Raw genomic sequence first — 22,386 nt, forward strand, 5'->3', positions numbered from 1 at the left:
GCCACACCTCCATGTGTCCGTGTATTTGCATCAGAGGTGTGGGCCCGTGATACGGAGAAGGACTCTGATGTCTTCCTGTTATGTGCTGGATCTCCATTTGTCTCTTTTTTTGTAGCACAACTCGTTAATTGGAGGTTGTTATGTTTTGAATCGACAGCTACCTCAACCCTGAACTCCCAACTCCAACACCTGCAGCAGCTCCAGCAGATGCACCAGCAGCAGCAGCAGCAACATCAACAGCATCAACACCACCATCACCAACACATCCAGAACCAAGTGTCATCCCAGCATCACATGACCCCGCCCAGCCAGCAGCAGTCCTCCGTCCCGTCCCCGGGCTCCGCGTGCTCCTCAGCCTCCGGACAGCCGCAGCAGTCGCCGCCGCATCGGCCGAACCACTCGCCCGCCCGAAGCCTTCCCTCGCCGGTCACTCCGCCCATGCCTTTGCCGGTAAGTCAATCGACGATGGCATATTTTTTTCTATTTTGCTTTGGAACTTCCTATCCTGTGGTGGTCACATGACTGTCCCTCACAACAATCACCAATCACACCACACAATAAATTGCAGCAATTCACAATCAAACGGGTAAAGGACTTGGGGACAATTAGTTACAAAGACATTGTGTTTGATGGCGGCCATGTTTTCCAACCAATCAATGCGCTAAAGGTTTTACAATGTGTATTTTTTGTGAGAAATGTCAAGTCAATCCATCTTCTGGGTTTTAAGAGCGCCACCATGTGGTGTATCTATCGCACAAGCGGCATAGTTTGACTAATTTCCAGCCTTTTGTATGCGAGGTCGCCCAATTCCACCCAATCGGAATCTCAGCAGGGATCTCTCCAGGTTCCTCTCCGGCCGTTATCATCCTCTTAATCTTTGCTTCCTACTCAAGCTGCTTTTTAGTCACTTGGTCTGTCCATCCATCTCGGCCCTCCCTGTCTGTCTGGCCGTCACCGCGTGATGATAATAGCCTATTTTATATCCCCGTGGTTTCATTTCTGCTGCAGACCGGCCAGGGTCGCCTGGCTGTCCCTGGTCACATTCATCAGCGTCAGCTCCCTTATTGGCTTGTGTTGCAACCTTCTTTATGGCGAAGATGCGTTGGGCTATTTGTTCCCCCATACTCCTCAAAGCCCGCCCCCCTCTCCTCCGGCCCCTCGATGCCTTTTCTGGCCCCCGTCACGGCCTACTGAGTCTCAGCAGGAAAAACAGCCTCTGGATTTAATGGGCTCCAAGCACACTGTCCACTCTGGCAACGAGCAAACACCATAGGCAGCATTTACACAGCATGTCATGTATATGAAGGGGCTCCTAGTTACACCCGAACACAGCACCAGCTACTCTATGCTCGTCTTGTAGCAACGCCAACATCTTCCTGAGGATCTCCCTTCAGAAGAAACAAAAAAAAGGGGCGGGGGTGGTGTGGAGGGGGCACTACAGCAGGTATCATTAAGATATTGCCTCAATCAAATAGGATTACCAAAATGTGCACATGTGTGTGTATGTGGGTGGGGGGGGGCGCACATAAAGGGTTTACTTTCTCCGGGTCAGTGCTGGCCTTGGCGGAGAGCGTGCCTCGCCCAAGGGCAGGCTACGGCCGGCAGCGACCACTCAACAGGATTTCAACGTCAGCTCCACACAGCCGGTGTCAGTGATTGGATGGCATTAAAACCTCATTGGTTCATTTTGCACACACACACATGAATGGTGACATATGGCTGGCTTTGTGAAGGCACTCAAGGTTGATACCATTAGCGGGGGTAGGTTGGACTTTTTTATCTTTTGGACTTTCCGGTCTAAATCAAAAACAAAAACTAAAATAAAGTTAGAAATGAATTTGTATTGAAACCAAGCGAACGGTGGCTTAGTGTGTGCTGGAGGGACCTTTGTTCTTCTAGTCGGTCACTAGGACAGATTTTGGTCCACTTCTCTTTTCAGATACTTTCCAAAGCCGTGATGTTTTGAGGCTGTTGCTTGGCAACTCAAAATTGTCCTGCCACACTATGGGAGAGAGAGAGAGAGGCCATTCCAGGTTCTTAAATTGCTTCTCCCATGCCACTCCTTTCCTTCTGTGGCTGTATGTTTTGGGTCCTTGTCATGCCGGAAGACCCCCCCTCCCCATCCACCCACCTTCCAGCTCACGTAGACATGTGACAGCTGGGAATATCCACAGTGATGACAAATAGACGGGCGCTAAGATGATGAAATTTGCCTAAGTGTGCTAATGTGCTGATTGCGGGAGCCGGTGGGGATTTTTTCCTGGAAGTTGATTGATTGGAGCGGCGGGGTTTTCTCCACGCCCGGAGAGCTCGGGGATTTGGCGGCAGGAAGGCGCTGGGCGAGCCCGCTACACCGGAATTGATCTTAATTAGATCTGAAAGACCTGCCACAGCAGAATGGGCGCGGCGATTAAAATGAAAAACAGGAGAAATTACCGATCAAATTAATCATAATGTCGGGCTACAGCTGTAGGTCTGCTGTAATTTGCCACTCCACTGACTTACATCGGGCCGGGCCGGGAGAGGGAGAGGCGCTACACGCTGATCCGTGGCAGCGGGAGGCTTAGGCTGGTCTATCAGCGCTCCCGTTCCGGTTGTAGTGCGCCGGGACTCGGGTGACCCTCCTACTCCTTCCTCCCACGTGGTCTCCTGTGTCCACCTCCGACCTTGGACGCCTCCTTCAATTGAAAATTAGTGAAGGTTGACTCGGTTTTATTAGTCGTTTTTGGAAATAATTGTGGCCACACGTTGGACTAGCTTAGCACCGAGCTTGCTGGCATGTTCTCTGTGTGCACATGTATCCCGTACGTGCCCCGCCTCTCGCCCACCGTCCGCCGGGATAGACTCCCGCTCACCCACGACCCTAATGAGGACTCTAAAAACAGACGGTCGTTTCACGGACGTACTAATCGCAAGACGCTCTTCCAGACTCATCCGTCCTTCCACCGCCTCCTCCTCCCTCAGATCTCCGCCGTCTGTCTCCACTCCACCTCAAAGTCGCCTGTGATCGCTGTCAGAGCCCCGCGCCGGGCCTGTCCACTCTCCACGGGTACACTCATAGGGGTAATTACAGCCCGGGGGCCTGCCTCCTACCCTGTTCTCCACAATTTACCAGCAAAGCGTCCGCAGACATCTCTCTTCTTCCCGACTGCACCCTGACATCACAGGACCGCGGGGCCCCAGACCCACAAGTGCTGCAATTACCTGAGCCTCTCCACTATCCTTTTCTCTCTCCCTCTCTCTCTTCCTCCTCTCTTATCACTCTCCTCCACCTCCTCGCCACTCTCCTTTGGCCGCCACGCTGCTATTCCCTGGCAATCAGCCTTCATTAGAAGCCTCTGGTGAGAAGCCATTGCCGCCAAGGTCAGCAGCTGCCAACCACGGCGGCCTTTGAGAGGCTGTCCTGTCTGCACTCTTCATCTTTCCTCACCTCTTTGCCATCTTCCCTTTTCTTTTTTTCTTTTTTTTTTACTGTCCTCCTCAAGTCTGCTGCCTTTGTTTCTAGCCGAGGTGTCTCTGCTTTCCGCAGTTAGATCCTCACCACTCGGCCACTTCCAGCCCATATGTCCCCTGCCATTATATTAACATTTGTACTCAACGAGACTCGCCAATCGATTCATTGATTGATTTTCCTGGATCAGCCTGTTCAATTTAGCAAAACGACCACCATCACTCTGCAGGATATTCAATCAAAATTAAGATGACGTGCGTCGATTTAGAGCTAATGGCCTGTCAATGGAAGTGGAGCCACTTCAGGTCTCCATCTTCATGTGCCAATTTGTATTTCGTGAAAGGGAACATGTACCGCCGAACCACCAAACGCGGATTATGGAGCACGCAGCTCGGTTGCATTATACTTTTATCTGTCAATCAAACAATCTCAATGAGATAAATGACATGTAGAATAAATAAAATGGAGCCTCAGAATAATCTGCTGATGCTTGCTTCGTACCGTTTTAGCGCTTGTTTCATTTTTGTTTTTTACTCCTCGTGTTCCATAATTGTAAAGCGAAATTTCAGACACGGTCCTTAAAAAGCGCTCGTGTCAACTGACAGTCCAGTGACGTTCGCCTGTTTAGCTTCCTGCTGCTGGGCTGCTTTCGAGCATGAGCGGGCCATCGCCTCAGCAGCCTCAGCAGCCTCCGCAGCCGCAGCCCCGCCCCGCTATTAATGCACAGGAGGTCTTAAGAAGGCAGAAAATTGCCTTACATAACAAGCCCCGTGCAATTTAGAAATACAAATGTGCACTGTTGACTGAAGCAGAAAATAAGAGAGTGTGCGGCCCACCAACAGCAGCAGCACATTTCATATGAATAATTATAAAGCGTGGGGGGCTGGGGGGGGGGCTCAATGAGGGGAAACAACCTGACCATGACAGCTCTACTACTTTTATTTACTTCAAATGAGGGATTAGGCAGGGAGAGAGTCGACACCATTACCTTGAATTTACCCACTAAAGTCACTGAAATTCATTTTAATGCAATTTGCGTCTGTGTTGGGTACAATTGTTTTATCAGGTGGAGGTTTGGGGAGGGATGAACGGTGGCTGATTATCACAATATTTAAGTTGGACACTGTAAACCACAGGTGGGGGCGTTTCAGTGTAGTATCGAGGAATGACGTCAGGTTGAGTCACATCCAAAGTCGTACGCTTGATATTTTCTATTGAGTCTACTCAATTTATTGTGTTTGACAAACACAATGATGGAAGACATGATGATGATCGCATTACTTTTCAAGTCATCAAACTAAAAGCAGCAAGCCTTACTGGTGTGTTTCAGCTTTCCCAGTGGTGCATTGTGAGGCCTCGCCAAGGCTGAAGGTCCTTTGACACGGTTGCCGTGCTGGTGGACATCCAGCAGCAGCTCCCTAACCACACCACATGTCCACAACGGGGGAGTGGGGGTGCGGGGGCGACCCACAGCAGACACTCCGATCCAAACACCAAGCCAGGCCTCGGCTCACAGCGGCTAAGGAATAGGGTTTCTTTAATTATCACTCAGGGTTATGACATTGAGTCACCCCACCGCCCTCCTCCCAGACACCGTCTAAGTGCTCCGCTCTGCTGAGGAGGCCAGTCCCCCCGCGGGGCACCATTCCACTGCTGGTAATTTCTGGTGCCCATTAGTGACCGCAAACAGAGCACCGGGCTCACACGAGCAATACAAGCGTGCAGCGCTGCCCGCCACGCTGTCAAAAGAAGCTTTTAATGCAATCTTATTGCATTATGCCCTCCTAGCAGGCCAAGTCAAAAGTCCCATTTGTGCTCTCTGCCCAAGATTAGCTCAAATATTTCTCCACGGTCGCCACCGTAAAGTGGCTACTTGCGAGAAACTGCAATGTACCCTCAACATTTATGGGATGTTTGGTCATGCTTTTACAAGGCGAACCTGGCTTTGTGGTTGGGAATTTGGACGTAAGACGACATATGTCGTGCTAGCATAATTATTGGGAGGTTATTATTGAAGTCTCTTTTGGAATAGTTTCCGTTACCAAATGGGGTTCCTCTGCCGGGTCTCTCCACAAGTCCAAAGCAGAGCAACCGGATCCAAATAGAGATGTAAATGCCATCAAGTCGTTCCAGCGACTTTACAGTATGTGTTTCGGTGAGACGGTGCAGCGGAGAGGCGTAGAGGGAGGGCGAATTTATCGATCAGGGGTGGCCGCATCCTCGCCACGGAGCCCCTCTGCCGCGATTAATCTTGCCGGCTGAGAGTCGGCCAATGACACATGACAGACCTCCCCCTCAAACTCCACCATTTCTCTTCATTACCGGCCATATTTTTGGAGAGCGCAGCGGAGAGTCATCATTTACCTTTATTGTGTTTATAAAGCCGCGGCACGGATGACCCTTCCTATATTGAATTGAGAACATCAAAAGATCACCGGGCATTGATTAGGAGGATATTAAAGTAATTCAAATGCTATATTTATATGTCAAACCGCAGCCCAGTGAAAGGACATTTCCCCTGCAGTGGCGTGGGCAGTCGGTACACATCCAGTCGTACAGTACACATCCACTCAGATTCTTAAAATGTAATAAAGCTAATGCTTTATTGCTTATTGAATATTTGAAGTCCATGACGATACATGGCGATAGCGGCCAAAAACGCACGCAGGTAGTATCTACTTGAAATTCTGAGCTCGGCCCGCGCTAGATTTATTACAAGTCCCCAACACAAGTGTGCTACAGGAATAACTGCACCAAATATGTCACATCGGGAGCCGGAATGGTCAGCACATTCCCGCAGACACTTAATCACGGACTACTTTCCCATTTAACACATCAGCAGGCAGCTAAATATAATAGATCATTCCCGCCCATCAAAAATTCCTAAGTGGAATACGGCATAAGTTATATTTTTACTCGCCGTCTTCCCTAACCGGAGGAAATATAGTGCGGCGGTGATGGATGAAAAAGACTCACAATTATCAACAAATGGGCCGGGGAGGATTTTATGTAATGATTAAAGCTGCTGTTAATTCCACAGGAAGGTAATGAGTGGGGAGATTGACGGCCACTGTCTGGCACTCCATCACGCCTTTATCGTTACTTTCAACGTTTTCACGACTCTTTTCCTCCTTCATTTGCATTTCGCCTCATTAGAGGCGGCCATTCCTGAGCCCGCCGGCCGGCTCCATTTCCTGTGACTTAATGCGTTTTATTTGATCAGCCAAACCTCGGCGGTTAACTAGCTGCCTTTCTTATGACATCACTCCATCACAATGGACAACATCGTCTCGTATATGTTTTTATGTTTTTATGTTTTTACCCCAGCTGCTTCCATCTCAATATTTGCTGTCCTCCCGTCTGGGTTTATTTTTCACAAGGCGTGCAGCAGAGGCCCAGCGGTGGGCAACAGTTGGCGCTTAGAGGACCCAAAGTGCACGAGTGCGGCGCTCGGCCCCCGCCAGCCGAGGGAGCGGAGGTGTTTCGGAGGCCCTAATGGCATTTTGATGTTTAAGCACAGAGGGCGTGAGGCAGGGGAGGCGTGGAGGAGGAGGAGGAGGAGGAGGTCGAGCGGGAGACTTGTGACAGATACACCTCGTGTTTTCTCATGTCACACTTGATTACATCAAGAAGGAGCGGGGAGAGGAGGGCGAGGGAGGTGCAGAACAAACTTCCATGTTCTGAAAAATTGAGGCCGTTGTTCTCATTTTTTGTCGTGCGTCTCCTGCTGATAACCACAGCAGGAAGTGGGAGCGTCCCTCACCAGTATTCAATGCCTATGAACCCATCGACATGGGAATTAGAATGTTTGGCATTGTGGCTTAGTGGTGAGTCTCACGGTCTGGAGATTGGGGTTAGGATGGGTGTAGAGTTTGAATGTTCTCGCCTCGCTTGTGTAGGTTTTGTGTGGGTACTCCTTCCCACATCCCCAAAGCATGCACCTTAGGTTAACCGGAGATCGAACAGTCTGGAGTTGTCTCTTGTGATGGGCTGGCAACCAGTCCAGGGTGTACCCCGCTTCTTGCCAACCACCCAAGTGGTTGTTTCATGACAACAAATATAGCGCTTAGTCGCGTTTAATCCTAAATATTTTAAGTCATCTACTAGGTTGAACACCCTTCATACCAGGACACCGGTCGACCAAAGAGTTGTTTGACTTTAGAATCATTCTTACCGAAAGCATGGAAGTTGAATTCATGCATTTCAGGGTTAAAGTGGAACAGTTTTTTGGACAGACCCTGGTTAGTGTCAATGATGCATTCCAGAACATCTTACTCTAACTGAAGCGGACTTTAACCAAATCAGTTGTTCCCCATAAGAGATAATGTGTAATGCAAGGAAGAATGTTTTCTGATTTAAATGATTAAATATATTAAAATTCCAGTATAGATGGACTCACACGGTGTATTATTAACAGAAGGTGAGCGCCATATTGTACGCTAACCAGAGAATGAATGCAAACCGAGCCAAATTGTGGCGTCAATTTTAGATGTTAACCAAAAACCACCCGTTGCTTTTATATACAAAATGTAGCAAATAGCATATAAATAGAATACACGCACCATGTGACCTCTGTGGACAGGCAGCTTTAGATCATATTATGAGAACATGTAACATTTTTTAGGATGATATTTTTTGGGCAGAAATCCCGTCGCCATCCTTTGACTGGGAGTGGAAAGAATGAAACACAATGTCGGCCATGTCTGCAAGCTTAGAGATCATTGTTTATCTCCCCCAACACATGCAATCAGCACAAACGCTCGGCCAGGTCTGTCATTTGGTCCCTCCCGCCGAGGTGCTGAGAGAGGAGAGTCACTGTGGCGGAAAATCACCTGTTTAGGTGTGGAAACACACAGCCTCGCCGCTCCTTACTCCACAAATACGGCAATAAAGGCGGCTCTCTTTTCAGCCTGATTGAACACAATAGCGGCGGCTCGGAGAGGACTGTTATTGAAGGAAACACAATGATGATATCGCCAATATGTCTCAAAGCTCCCCGCGTTGTCGCTTTAATTGCTCGTTAACACATCACAGCATCCACAGCATCCACACACGCAAAACCATTTATTCCTGGCTGGGAAATTGGGTCTTTTCTCAACTTTTGAGAGATTTCCGAGAGGGCCGCTGTCGCGCAGATAAAAGACAATTTTGCCATGATGGGGGTAAAAAAAAAAAAAGTGCATGACTTTCAGAAGCGGGGAGCCAATATCAATCACGGCCAATTTGAGGGCCACCAACATGAAATATGATTTCATAAGACAAATGCAGTGTCATTCTTAATGTGCTTAACCTTTACTGTCAATGAAAAAGTATTGATTCCCACCCCCATCATTTGATTTGAGAAAGTGTAATAATATATGGTGGTTGGCTTGTGATAACTGAATGATCTCACACCAGCCACGCTGGACTGAAAAGAAATGTTGCCTTTTACACCAAATCTGCTTCACTTTGTTGCCACCAGGAAGCCGGCGGTCCTGTTTGCTTTATTCTTTACTCTTTATTCCGGGGAATAATCGGGAAGTCTCCCATCTCCTTGCGCTCTTTCATCTACTTAGTCAACCTAATAAGACTTTGCTCTGCTGCACCGCAACCAAATCAGCGGTGCGTTTGCAGCCCCCTAATACCCGGTTAGCTTGATTTATGTGGCTGCGGCGGACTCTCCCTGGCGCGAGGAGCCCGAGCCAGACCCGACGAGTCCATTACAGACGTGAAGCTGCTCATTCTCGCCCCTCCAAAGTACGCCGCCAGACATAAAGTATGACACGGGAGGGATGCTCGCTGAAATCGTCAAGCATGACGCCACGGTCTGCTTCCATTGTGAGGGCGGGATGCTGAAGGCATGAAGACCGGCGCCCGTGGGGAGCCCCCGGGGGCCGGGGGAAGCACTTAGAGCGGTAAAATGGTCACTTATTCACAGCGTTCCTCGCTGGCCTTGAACCTCCCGCTGGGTTCCGTCGCACACACCTTTGGGAACCCCGCCAGGGACCTTCCAGCCACCATTACCAGACCCCCGTCCTTCTTGCCTCACCAACACGATTCATTGATGATGTTCGTAATCCAGGACCCAACATTAACATGAGATATGCTCCCCCCCCAGCAGCTGAATCCTTTGGCCAGTCAGGCGGCGGTGGCAGCAGCCGCCATGGGATCCATCGCCGGCTCGCAGGCGTTTGGCAACGCCCTGTCAAACCTGCAAGGAGCCTCCGGACAGCTGGTCACCAACGCTCAAGGACAGGTGAGCACCGGGGGTGGAATATCGTTGTTTGTTGCATCACAGTATCACAGTGTATTCCCAGTAAAAGTACCGTACTGGTGGCGAGCCCCCAGGAACTGGTCAGCACTGCAGATGGAGAAAAGGCGATTGGACCCGCTCCTCTGAGTGTCGTTCTACAGTATTCGTTTGCACTGTGTAGTCGCCACCCGACCATATATTAGGATATTTTTTTGGGGGGGGGAGTGTAAACAAAGGCCTTCCTCCTCTTATCCGCATGCGACCGTCGCAGCAAAACGCTGACCTTGTCATATTTAAAGGGTGGCTGCAGGATTGTTCCATCAGTAGCCAGAGGCTTGAATGATGATGCTTGTCATCGCCAGGCCCCATCTAATGAATCATCTTATTGCAGGTGCACACTGCACGTATTCAAGGAAAATGTATCAACACCGTATGTGTGTGTATACCCTACACGGACCTCTTCATGCCGCCGCACACACGTTCATCCTGTTAACGCATGGACTGGCCTCAATATGTTGACTTTTGGTTGGACGGCGTACCTGTAAGGACAGGACATGAAACAAAAAGCTATTTGATGGAGACGACGGCGAGTCTAAAGTCTTTAAAGTCTCCATGCTACCCCGGCGAGCGGGCACCGCGGTCCGTGCGCTTGATGCTAAATGTTGATAATGAGACAGTATGGACTTTGGTGGCTCTGGAGGTGCCTGCAGCTCTGGGCACGGATCAGCGTGGATGTGGACTTGATGCGATGCACTGTGCTTTTGTAGTCTTTGCCGCTGACACTCCCTGACATAATCAGGTCACCGAGACGGTCAAAGCCCTGGGCTACAGCCTTTGCTCCCCAGCTCATTATTCCCTGGCATTATTCAGACGGAGGCTCTGCCCTATCGCAGCGCAGCCACCCCCTCCCCAAAAAAAGATCATACAGTCTAATGTAAACTTCAAACCGGGCCGGAGCGCCAACAAATGCATGGACGTTTTACGCAGAAAAGCTAAAAAAAACAAAGGCTAGTGTTTACCAGAGAGTGGCCGTTTATGTTCTCAGTAGGCGAAGACGCCATCCAACGCTCCGCAGGCTGCAAACACAACAAACGAAAGAAAAACAGCCAAACGCAGATCTCTACCAATGCCAAATAAATCCTAATGATGAGCACGTATAACCACATCTTCTCAGCCTTGATGGCTTCTATCCAATAAATGACAATATGTGGAGCCATGTGCTTTTTCTCACATGGTGCTGTTACAGTATGCAGGATTTGAATCCTTCTCGCTTACCAACATGGACGTGCTGAAGTTCCATTTCCATGTTGTATTGGAGAAATAAAGCTAATTGGTTGGTCTCTATGGCAACCTTACTTAGCAACATGCTGGAGTTCTGCTATTCATGCATTAACATTCTTACTTAAATATTGCTCTTCAAACTGCGGCACGGGTGCCATTTGTGGCCTGTGGCTGTTTTTTATTGGCATTGTATAAATAATGCAAATGATAGTACTAGTACTTTTTTCTTTATTCTTGCAGTTGACTGTAAGTGCTAAGATGTTAAGTAACAGTATTTGTGACACACGGATAAGGATAATAATGAATTATCTAAGCGGAACCGCGATATTCCTAAATACTCCAGCATTCCCCGCCAGGCCTCTTCCTCGCATCCTTTCCCGCCATGAAAGCTTCACCTGCGAGCAGACGCATGGCATGACGGGACAAGCTAAGCTGTCACCCGCCTGCTCTTTTATTATGCTTATGGAACAACCACTTAGTGCGATGATGATGAATAATTGAGCGGAACAAGTTCCCCCCGCCACGCCGGCATGCAAAGCGGGGGGATCCGCTGGGGGCTCCGCCGAGCGGCGCAATGAAATATGCTAAGTGGCAGGAGATCATGGGAGGGCGTTTGTAAAGCGAGCTCGCAGAGAGAGAGAGAGATAAATTATCTCTCCCCTAATGCGAAGCAGCGTAAGCAAATGAGGCGTGGCGGGATGAATTACAGATTGCCGGCCCACCTTTCGCTGGCTGATCCCCCCCGATTATGTCAGGGGAGGAGGGGGCCTCTGGGGAGAAGCTACAAGTCATTTTCTGCTGCTTTGGGACGGGATGTTCATTTAAAGGCTGACTTTTACGTTGCAGCAGGGCATCATATCATTAGATGATCTTTGGGGGTCTTTTTTGCAGTACATCTTTTGAAAAAATAGCAGTATTACTTTACTCTTTGGTGAATATACTGCGACAGTGTAGCCATGACATTAAGTAAGACCCTCCCCGCCGCCTGTGACTACTTCCACATCCACCTCCAGGCGTGACACGAGTGCGAAGACAGAAAGCACCGTCACAAAGACACAAAGACAATCTCGCTCAGCTCGAAGCCCGCCGTCCGAATAAGAGAATTTGCAATGGCGGTGACCGCACGCCGAGCCGCTCCCGTGTAATGAGGCGTGCTGGAGTGGAGCATGTCAGAGACCCGCGCTCAAAGCCGGAGAGCCGCTCCCCAGATGACATTAACCTTCATCACGGTGAAGAGGCGCCAAGTCCCCCTCCTGTCCGCCACTCTTGGCCACACTCTGCCGGCTCTGAGAGCTAAAACGCCGTGACACTCTGCCGCCCCTCCTGATCTGCCCTTCCTGATTACACCCCCCACCCCCCAACCCCCTCCCCCGGGACCTGCTGAGTTGGATTGGAACCACCAGGTCCAGCCTGATCCTCCCCTCCGCCTTCTTATTGGTTCTCATTCGGCTCTTCCTGTTCAGGCCTCTCAGCAGAGACACACAAAGACACTTAGACGCTCATCGTCACGCATGCACACGCTCCTGCCTGCTGATGGATAACACGGTCACTGGTGTGCACCGACACACACACACACACACACACACTCAGTGCTGACCTTTGTTGTGAGCTCCCAGCACTCCTCACTTGCTTTTGCACCATCACTGGACGCTTGGTCATGTTCCTCTCTCACCGTCACGCATGCGGACGGCGAACAGACCACTCAAAGATTTCTCATGCCGAAAAATGGCTGCTAATTCTTCCCAAAAACCTCCTTCCTTCATTTTAGCAATACGGGAAAATACAAACCATCAGTAACTTTGGTTTACTTCCATAAACATCGCCATGTGCATGGGAGTTTTCCCCGTCTCTCCCCTCCCAAACAGGCAGGAAGGGGGCTCACTCCGCATTGGTTTCAGCACCTTGGCGTGTCACACACGTCTTTAACATTCACATGATGTAAACGTCAGCCCATTTACTGTACGTCTGTCTGTCCATTCACATACGTCTAACATGCACACACAATGTAACGTCAGCCCATTTACTGTACGTCTGTCTGTCCATTCACATACGTCTTTAACGTGCACACATGATGTAAACATCAGCCCCTTTACTGTACGTCTGTCTGTCCGTTCACGTAACCTTCACGTGCCGTCTTTCTTCCTCTCCAAACAAAACCAAGCGTCTTGTCTCTTTTCTTTCGCCCCCAAGATAATCGGAACAATCCCACTGATGCCAAACTCTGCAGGGCCCTCCAGCCAATCAGGGGGCGGTAACCCGGCCCTGCAGGTGCCGCCGATTACCCCGCAGCTCCTGACCAACGCTCAAGGCCAGATCATCGCCACGGTGATCGGCAATCAGATCCTGCCTGTCATCAACACCCAGGGAATCACGCTGTCGCCAATCAAGCCCGGACAGCAGGTAACAAACACGCCAGACAAGACAATGGCACACGTGAAGCGTGGCGGGGGGGGGGCAACACGGACCGTAATGTCGCTTCCTGCTTCCTCCCTGCTTCCTCCCGCTGTTTAGAGCACATTTCCTAGCTTCCAGTCGCAGGGGAAGTTCAATGAATGATGCATTCTACGTATGAAAAGCCCCAAACTTTCCTGTCGACAACGTAAACGTTATTGACTCAGCGGCCTAAAGTGCGGCGCGGACGAGCTCTCAGCAGACGGACACTTAATTGCGACGGGCCGCCGCGCTCTCGCATGAATTACTGCATCGCTACGTAACCTTTATGGTGCGCCGTGCACTTCAAAGACCCGGGCGTACACATTGTTCGGCGGGGGAATCATTTACGCTTGTCAAGAGTGTGCAGTGTGGAATATTTCCAGTGAAGCCAGATAATTCTCCCAGCCTGTCAGCAGTCCTGACAGCGTGCGCAACGCTGTTGACACACCCGCATCCCAAACAAACAAACACATGCCACAGAGAGAATAATTAATAGCTAAAGCCGGCCGGGCTTATGTGGCAGAAACGGCTTTTAAAAAGTGAAGTGTTGATCTTGTAAGAGCGATTCCAAGGTGCATAAAACATAAAAAACACATTGTTATTTTGCCATCAGAGGATCATGAATTATGTTTGATATGAAGACTGCTGGAGCCGCCGCTTTTCTTTTTAGTTCACGTTCTGGCTGCCACGCGTGTGCAAAACTTAATTGTCGCCGCCCCGGTTTTGTGTTTCGGAGGAGAAACCGTCCGAGCTGTGAAGCTGACGCGTATTCCTCGTTAGATTCAGCTGTTAATTATGTAATTACGTGCCGTGGGGGCCCGCTGGTTAGCACGCCAGCCTCACAGTCAGGAACATGGCTGCTTGGAGTCTGCATGCCCCGCCCCCCCTTCTTGAATGGGTTTTCTACGCCTTAGCAGCACATGCTAAAAACTTTTTTTTATATATATTATATATATATATTTCAAGAAAGGTGAAAAATATTAATATTATTATTATTGGCTATTCTCACATTTTTGTCGTTTTTTTCTGAAATTTTCCAAATATTTCAACGTTCTTATATTATTTTCGCAATATTATGACTTTATTCCCATAACATTGTCATTTTTTCTCTGACCTAACTTTACAAAAATTGTCACTTTATTTTGTTTTGTTTCTATTGTTACTAATTATAACCTCTTTGCCAATCTAATTTGGCTGGCAGAAAATAAAATCTTATGCTGTTTGCTTCTCATAATATTACTGCTTTAAAAAATGTCTTTAATATTTTGATGTTATGCTCCTAAGATTGTTTTTTTTTCCGAATATTGCATTGTCATTTAAAAAAAAATTGACATTTTTTGCCTGGGATAGGCTCCAGCCTACTCTATAATGAAGACAGGCGCTCTAAAAAATGGATGTGGAATGATCAGCGATGACGTGATTGCTTTAAATGACGCCATGGGTATTCTGCTTGTGTGTTTCTAGCTGCCTCAGGCCCAGCAGGGTCCGAGCGGGCCGACCCCCTCCCAGCCCGGCTTGCTCCACATGCCCCACAGACACAGCCCCCTCCAGCAGCCCTCCTCCTCCTCGTCCACCTCCTCTTCTTCCTCGGCGCTCAGCGTGGGGCAGCTGGTCAGCAGTAAGTATCCGGCGTTGGATGCTTTCATTGCTGTGACTTTATTTGTACCGATCATTTGGTCACTTCCTGTTTTTTAAATGCGGTCATAATAATAAGGGGGGCAAAAAAAATATAGAATAAAATGTCCAAAATGTAATATAAATAATGAATTAATTGTGAGTGCACGGGGGTCTTTTATTTCCTTATAAATCACGGCAGCACGCTGCCTGTCGACATGCGGCCATTACCTTTTCACAAAGTCTGTGTTATTCCAGTGAATTGCATTCATCAAAGTCGACTCAAAGCAAACTCATTTTGAGGACGGCTACAACGCCGCGGGATTGCATTAAAGAGGCTAAGCAAGTCGCCATTGATCAACTTGTGGTGGACTTGTTGCGTTTCCCATTCCCGCACAAAAACGCATACCGGAGCACTGAAAAATCCTCGCAAGCATAAATCTCGCTGCGGTTGAAGTCACATTAATGAAAGGTTTCAAAGGTGAACTTTTAGGATAAGAAAGGATGCGGTTGCCAGGGCAGTGGAGAAGTCCGCCATTAGCAAATGCTAAGTAAACAGTCTCCGCAGGGAGCCAGACGCTCATCAATGTGCCTGCTCATCCCCCCTGTCCCCCACCCAAACCCCTCCCGTGTGTTTATTTCTTTATCCTGCAAGCATTCACACTTTTGCTTGCGGAGGACGCGGCCTCACTCACGTCACTCAGGGGGAGATGGCAGCCTCATAGATTTTTGGCTTAAATACGCTTGGAGGATTCCTTTAATAATTCATCCATAATGACCAAGATTAATAATTCACCGGCGCAAACTTTGCTTTAGTAAGCAGGATGCCAGGGCACCTGACGCTGACGCGCGGCGGCAAATCGCTTTTGATTAACCGGCCAATTCTTCAGAAAGGACTGTGTGAAGTTTGTGTTGTTTGAAGACGCGCCGGCATGCAAACATTCAGCACTTCTGTGAGGAGTTTGTTTGCTTGAACGCAGCTTTGTGTCCGAGCGCCAGCCTGCAAATATACTGTTTACATGCCTGAATGTAAAAAACGCCTCTTTATTCATCAGCTGAAGATGTAGCGACATGCTCCGTGTCATCATCTTTTTATGCGGCAGATGAAGGATTCGCACTCCACGCGTCTGTATTCATGCGTTTATTTCACATTCGCTGCGGAGGGCCAACGCCGTTTAACCCGCCCTGACCCGATCGCTTTTCTTTAAAGCGCTGAATGCGCTCTCAGAATGCGGAAAATGAGACCGTGTGTCATGTTCCGCTGAGACTGCGTGTAGCGTCACCCCACCTTGCGGAGACACGGTGGCAGGAAGGTGGAAGGAAGGCTTTTATTCGGCTCGCACAGAGACAAACGCCGCACTAAACGGGCCAAAGTAGCAAAACAACACAGCGGGCAAGGAGGCACAGCAAGGGCTGACAGGAAGTCACCACGGGAGGAAATTCGACCGATGGGGGGAATAATATCGGGGAACGAGAGCAGCTAACGAAGATGACACACAAAACAGGAGTTTCAATGCAAAAGCCTGTGAAGGGTAACTTTTACTGACACCTAGTGGCCAATGGGCAGTACTACATTCACAATTACAGCGCTTCTTCTGCCAGGAATAAGTACAATTTGCTTTTTTAGTAATAATAGGCCGTATTCGTTCCCTCAATCATGAGTCAAAGCTGTGCAAACAAATAACACGACGAGACAGGAAGTCCAACCTGAGCCGTGTGCCCGTCCCCACAGACCCGCAGACCGCCCCCAGCGAGGTGGACGGCGTCAACCTGGAGGAGATCCGCGAGTTCGCCAAAGCCTTCAAGATCCGCCGCCTGTCGCTGGGCCTGACGCAGACCCAGGTGGGCCAGGCCCTGAGCGCCGCCGAGGGCCCCGCTTACAGCCAGTCCGCCATCTGCAGGTAAGGAGGAAAACCAAGTCATGGAGTCTGTCCTACTTTCTGGGAGACATTAGTCAGATATTAGAGTCCATAATTGTAGCTGTCGTCTCCTCTCCTGCCTCTAATCCTCTGACATGACAGCCGCGCCTCGCTTATGCAAAATACATAGACGGCGTGTATTACAGCGTGCACTTAGGAGCATTGAATAATTACTAAGGCCGCTCTTCAACACGGGAGAGCACCGCGCCGATCCCGTCGTCCGCTAATAAGATTGTCATGTCGGAGCGTTTAAGTCCTAAATGCCGCCTCGCATATTCATGAGACGATCGGCCTACGCCGTCCGCGGCAACCGTAGCATGCAACCACCGCGTTTCACCATTTGTTTTCCTGACTTCCTTCTGGTCCAAATTCACTTCCTGGGCTGTTTATGCGACGCGACGCCTCGGGGAGGCTTTTAAAAATTTCATCGCATCAACATCAAACGTCCGATAAAATGTGAAACGGTACAGGGGCCCCTGGCGGCTTCTTATGAGCCCCGCCCTTGACCACCTAATGTCCAAAAGTCCTCACATGAAATATTTACACAGTCGGCCATAATTCAAATATTTATAACATACATTAAAAGCCATTAGCTTCAAAAATAAACACTCTGTGGGCTGCTGTTCCTTCGGTGTGTGTGTGTGTGTGTGTGTGTGTGTGAGACACGGGACATGACATGCTGATGCTTTAAGTAGCGGTCCGGCCTGGGCGTGCTCTCATTTGGTTAACATCAACGTTACGTTTGAAGAGGCCCGACAGACGCCGCCATCTTGTCTCCTCTCATCGCTCACTAACTTTGACTGGAGCTTTATTAGTCGGCGTCACGTGACATGTGAGACCGTCGCCGGGGTGGAGACGTGATGCCAAAGAACGGCTTGATGGGTCGTAGCATGTCCACGCCGTGGGAGTGGGCCAGCTAGTGGCTGGGAGTGGTACAGCCATGAAATCATTTCATGTTCATATGAGGTTTCGGTGGGAAGGTTCATACTTTAGTTCATACTTTAGTATTTAAGGAAAATGTAAAAAGTAGGACAAATTAGCAACAAACTTCAACTTGACCTTCATCATTAGTAGAGGTCGCGATTCATCAAATTGTGTCTGCAGCACGAACAATCCTGCTTTCATGATTTAAGTTGCATTCATGTTAAATTCATGTGTGAAAAGTACCAAGGACAGCTCCAGAAAAAAAATAAATCACAATGTCAAAAAAAAGAGGCTTTGCTACACATCTTAAAATCCATGACACTACCAACTATCTGCCAGTCAGCTGTGTGTAAAAAGTGGATGAAATGCACAGTACACACACACACACACACGTCTCTTTGGGATTCAAACTACACACACACAGGGCGGGGCCTGTTTCCAGTAGGGCTTCCTAAAAGCACTTCAACTGTCTAACACACTTCCTGTACTACTGATGGTATATGGGACCTAAGCGGCGTAACAATACATGCATGACAGTGAAAAGTATTGTTTGACAGGCGTGTGTGTGTGCGTGTGTGTGTGTGTGTGTGTGTGTGTGTGTGTGTGTGTGTGTGTGTGAGACAGAGAGGGCTAAACATAGACACATGTCTGAGGAGGCACTTTGAAGCAGAGTGGTGCGTTCAGGGTCACTTGTTCCTCCTCGCGCCGATGCACCCGTTGAAGGGGAGTGCTCTACACTCGTTTGCCTTCTTGTTGATCCCCCCCCATGCCCCCCCCTAAAAAAAAGCCTCTGTGGTCTCCGGTGACTCTTCATATTTACTAATGTACTCTCCGATGCAGCGCTGCCAGTATAAATAATACCTCCTGCTGCGTGCCTCCGCATCTCGCCATTAAAAAAGTTTTGTGTGTGTGTTTGTGTGTGTTTGTGTGTGTGTGTGTTTATTCCGCCAAGAGGCTCCAGAGTGTCTGCTGCCTCGCCATCCCACCTGTTGGTCCACTCCTGCTCTGGGTGGACTTAAAAGCATCGCACAACACGACACTGGACACGACAACAAACGTCCACAAAGCAATCCGGATGCTTTTATTGCGATAGAACTGCAAGACAATCATAGCAAATGATTGGCATTTTACAGAATGCAAGTGTAAAAAGAAGTTAACCGTTGATTCGGAAGCTGTGGCGTCATTGGTCGGTGACGTTTCGGCTCCTTTTTTCCTTGGCGTTTGAAGCAAAGACGCTTCATAGCGATGTTTCCGTGACATGTGGCGGCATGTTTTTTTTTCCAATACGATCAGAATGTTTGGAATTCTGTTGGAGTTCGCTAAGACTAAGAAAACATTCGGGCCGGCCACACGAATGGGCTCTAATATTTGGAATGCCCTCAGAATGCAGTCCGAATGTTTGGACTATCCAGGAACGCTCATTCCGACGGCATTCTGGCTCATTCCACCTCATTCCACCTGCAGTGCGATGAGAGCGTTAGCGGGAGGAGGCAGGCAGCTTGTGCCGTGTTGTGGCGAGGACACCTAAGTAAGATTGTTCTTTCTCAACTCTCCCCATGCAGACACACCATCCTGAGAAGCCACTTTTTCCTACCACAGGAAGCCCAAGAGAACACGATAGCTAGCAGTCTGACAGGCAAACTGAACCCTGGCCTTTTATATCCTGCCAGGTTTGAGAAGTTGGACATCACCCCTAAAAGCGCCCAGAAGATTAAGCCGGTTCTGGAGCGCTGGATGGCCGAGGCTGAGGCCCGCCACCGGTCCGGCATGCAGAACCTGACTGAGTTTATCGGCAGCGAGCCCTCCAAAAAGCGCAAGCGGCGGACCTCTTTCACCCCGCAGGCGCTGGAGATCCTCAACGCCCACTTTGAGAAGAACACGCACCCGTCGGGACAGGAAATGACGGAGATAGCCGAGAAGCTCAACTATGACAGGGAGGTGGTGCGCGTGTGGTTCTGCAACAAGAGGCAGGCCCTCAAGAACACCATCAAGCGCTTGAAACAGCCCGATATGGGCGTGGTGGGGGCGCCGCCCGTGGACCCGCTCGGCGACCCCCTCGACGACCTGCCCAAATGAACCCAAAACCAAAACCAAAACAGCAAGGCGGCCCCGCTCCACGACCAAGATGGCGGACGGACTCATGAAAGCTTTGTGTTGTCTTTGTGATTTCCACACTTCTTCTGTACATGAAACCAAAAAAAGACAAGAATAGAGATTACAATGTGATGTAAATGACCAATTGTTGTTCGGGGGGGTACGGGAGGGGGGGATTTAGTAAAGAGCAAACCAAATGAAAACACTATTTACCAAAGTATGTTGCATCGGAGTACCAAGAATACTTTTCTAATGTAAATGTGCTCGACATTTCTACATTTCTACCCGCAGATGGAAGCTTTACGTCTTTCTTTTTTTTCCCTCCTGCATTCTTTTGATGTAAATATTCCAAAAAAAATATTCCACAAATGAAGCTCACTTTTGGACACAGAAAAATACAATAATAATAATAATAATAATAATTGTGTGACTTTGTACAACTTTTACAGGTCTTTCTAAAAGATTTCATGACTCCATGATGATGATGATGATGATGATGATGATGGTGAGCCGCTGTGTCATTCTGTTGCCAAAGCCCGATAGCCAAAGAACATCATCTCAAGGACTGACTTTCAAAGACTTTTTCTCCTCTTTTTCTAAACTCCACCTCTCACTTTTAACAAACCAAAAAAAAAAAACAACCCCCCCCCCACAACCCCGCCCCCCCACTAATAAACATCATGCCAAGCAGCTGCAGCAGCCTTGTAAATCTTTTAGCGTCACGCCAATATGTAACAAAAGGAACGCATGTAACGCCCCAAATATTCCATAACTCCACACGACAAAACCCTTTCATTGTGGAGCTCCTTTCACTTTCCTTTCACTCCTTTTATTTCTACGTCTGCGTCCTCCTCTCGTGTGCTGCTCATGATTATTGTTTATGATTACGGCTCCCGATTTGCCATCTATTCACATTCCCTTCCACGAAAGGTACACAAAAGTAATGGGACATGCCTCTGAATCAATCCTGAAACCCCTGGACCCCGACGTTAGCTCGCCTCCATGCTTGTCGACGCCGCCTCACCGCCCAGCCTGAGACGTCCCAACCGTTCATTGAACTTCAAGGCTGCTCTTTTCAAGCACAACGCCACTTTGGTCGTGACTTTTGAGCCTATCCTCACGCACGCCAGCGTTGGAACCTTGAGGTCTTACCTCATCCGTAAGGGCCAAGATGATGCATTGTGACAGTTTGGGATCACCTGGTCCTGGTCAGGCTCGACATCCGCAGTCCCTAAAGATATTTTGGCCGATTCTATGCTGACTGCAAATATTTGGAATATCACCATTTGGACTCCCATCAAAGGAAGGTCACTTCCTGTATGTGTCCCAGTACTTTTGTCTTAAAGAGGCTGTTTTGGGTTACTCACCTATCACATGAGCGTCATATAGCAACGAAAGAAATGTGAATTTCATTGAGTAAAGTCCAAACTAGTCACAATTTGGGGGGGATTTTTGTTTTATTTATTTATTAATTTATGTATTTATTTGTTTATGTTTTGCCTAGACTCAGTGTGTCAGTGCTGGACCAAAGCTCTCTTCTCTCTCTCTCGTTATGCACATTGTACAGAGAAATAGCTTCATGATGTTGACAATCTTTCAAATCTGAGGAGGAAAAAAAAGATGACAGCAGGTTTACCTCACGTTTGTTTTTGGCCTTTTATTTTTCCAAATCCAACCTTCTGCTCACTTTTCATGAAGCTTGGAAATTGAAATGATTATGTCCGCTAAATAGAAAATGACATTTTGGGGTTTCTTTGTTAACAGTCGACCAACTCGAAACCAAAGCTTTTTTTTAAAATAATGTAATTATGAATCTATGGAGCAGTATGTTTGGTCAGTTTTGAGCAGCACTTTGTTTATTTCTTTTTAAAAAGAAAAGCTTCAAGTCCGTCTCACTGATTTGTACCATAAAATTAGGAATAAACAATTTGTTTGACATGAAATGTTCTGTTTATTAAGCTTTTTGCATCATTTTCTTGTGTTATTGTATATGGTTTCTATGGCTGAGCAGATTAAAATGAAATGACTCACTTGAATGGCCTACATTGAATGAAAAAGGCTGCTCACCAGATGTGTGTGCATGGCGGCCATATTGGGAAGGTACTGCTGGATGGATGTGATGTTTATGTCCCTTAAAGTTAGGAGAGAAACGGATGGAAGACGTCTTGCCTGTTCTTCTGCGCCGCGTACGGGTCAGCAGAAAATGTGTTCCAGTTACCAGGCAGCATAAATACTCTTCAAGGAAATCATCTTTTCATCTTTTTGTCGGCTGCGCACAAAGAGTGTTTAGTAAAAGCAGAATGAAAGTGACCCGGCTCTGACCTCATATGCACAAATACAAACACAGCACCTATAGGAAAACACTCAGCCATGTTCTTAATTGAACAGAAATATGTATTTAGATTTATTTTGGAGGGGGTCAGTACAGAAGGTTGGCC

The 22,386-nt window shown here is 48.4% G+C and overlaps 1 protein-coding gene across 2 annotated transcripts in view; it reads left to right on the forward strand.

Annotated features, from left to right (window-relative positions):
* Positions 1 to 20,567, forward strand: part of LOC131108637 (POU domain, class 6, transcription factor 2-like) — a 50,886-nt gene extending 30,319 nt beyond the window's left edge. For both annotated transcript variants that reach the window (XM_058059821.1, XM_058059822.1), the window contains 6 exons: positions 158 to 450; positions 9,549 to 9,686; positions 13,155 to 13,364; positions 14,862 to 15,015; positions 16,744 to 16,912; positions 19,417 to 20,567. In XM_058059821.1, coding sequence (XP_057915804.1) covers positions 158 to 450; positions 9,549 to 9,686; positions 13,155 to 13,364; positions 14,862 to 15,015; positions 16,744 to 16,912; positions 19,417 to 19,930 — 1,478 coding nt within the window. In that variant the 3' untranslated portion in view covers positions 19,931 to 20,567. The remainder of the gene's footprint in view (positions 1 to 157; positions 451 to 9,548; positions 9,687 to 13,154; positions 13,365 to 14,861; positions 15,016 to 16,743; positions 16,913 to 19,416) is intronic.
* Positions 20,568 to 22,386: the final 1,819 nt, after the last annotated feature.

The sequence above is a fragment of the Doryrhamphus excisus genome, chromosome 21 (assembly GCF_030265055.1).
Source record: "Doryrhamphus excisus isolate RoL2022-K1 chromosome 21, RoL_Dexc_1.0, whole genome shotgun sequence".
Classification (NCBI taxonomy): Eukaryota; Metazoa; Chordata; class Actinopteri; order Syngnathiformes; family Syngnathidae; genus Doryrhamphus; species Doryrhamphus excisus.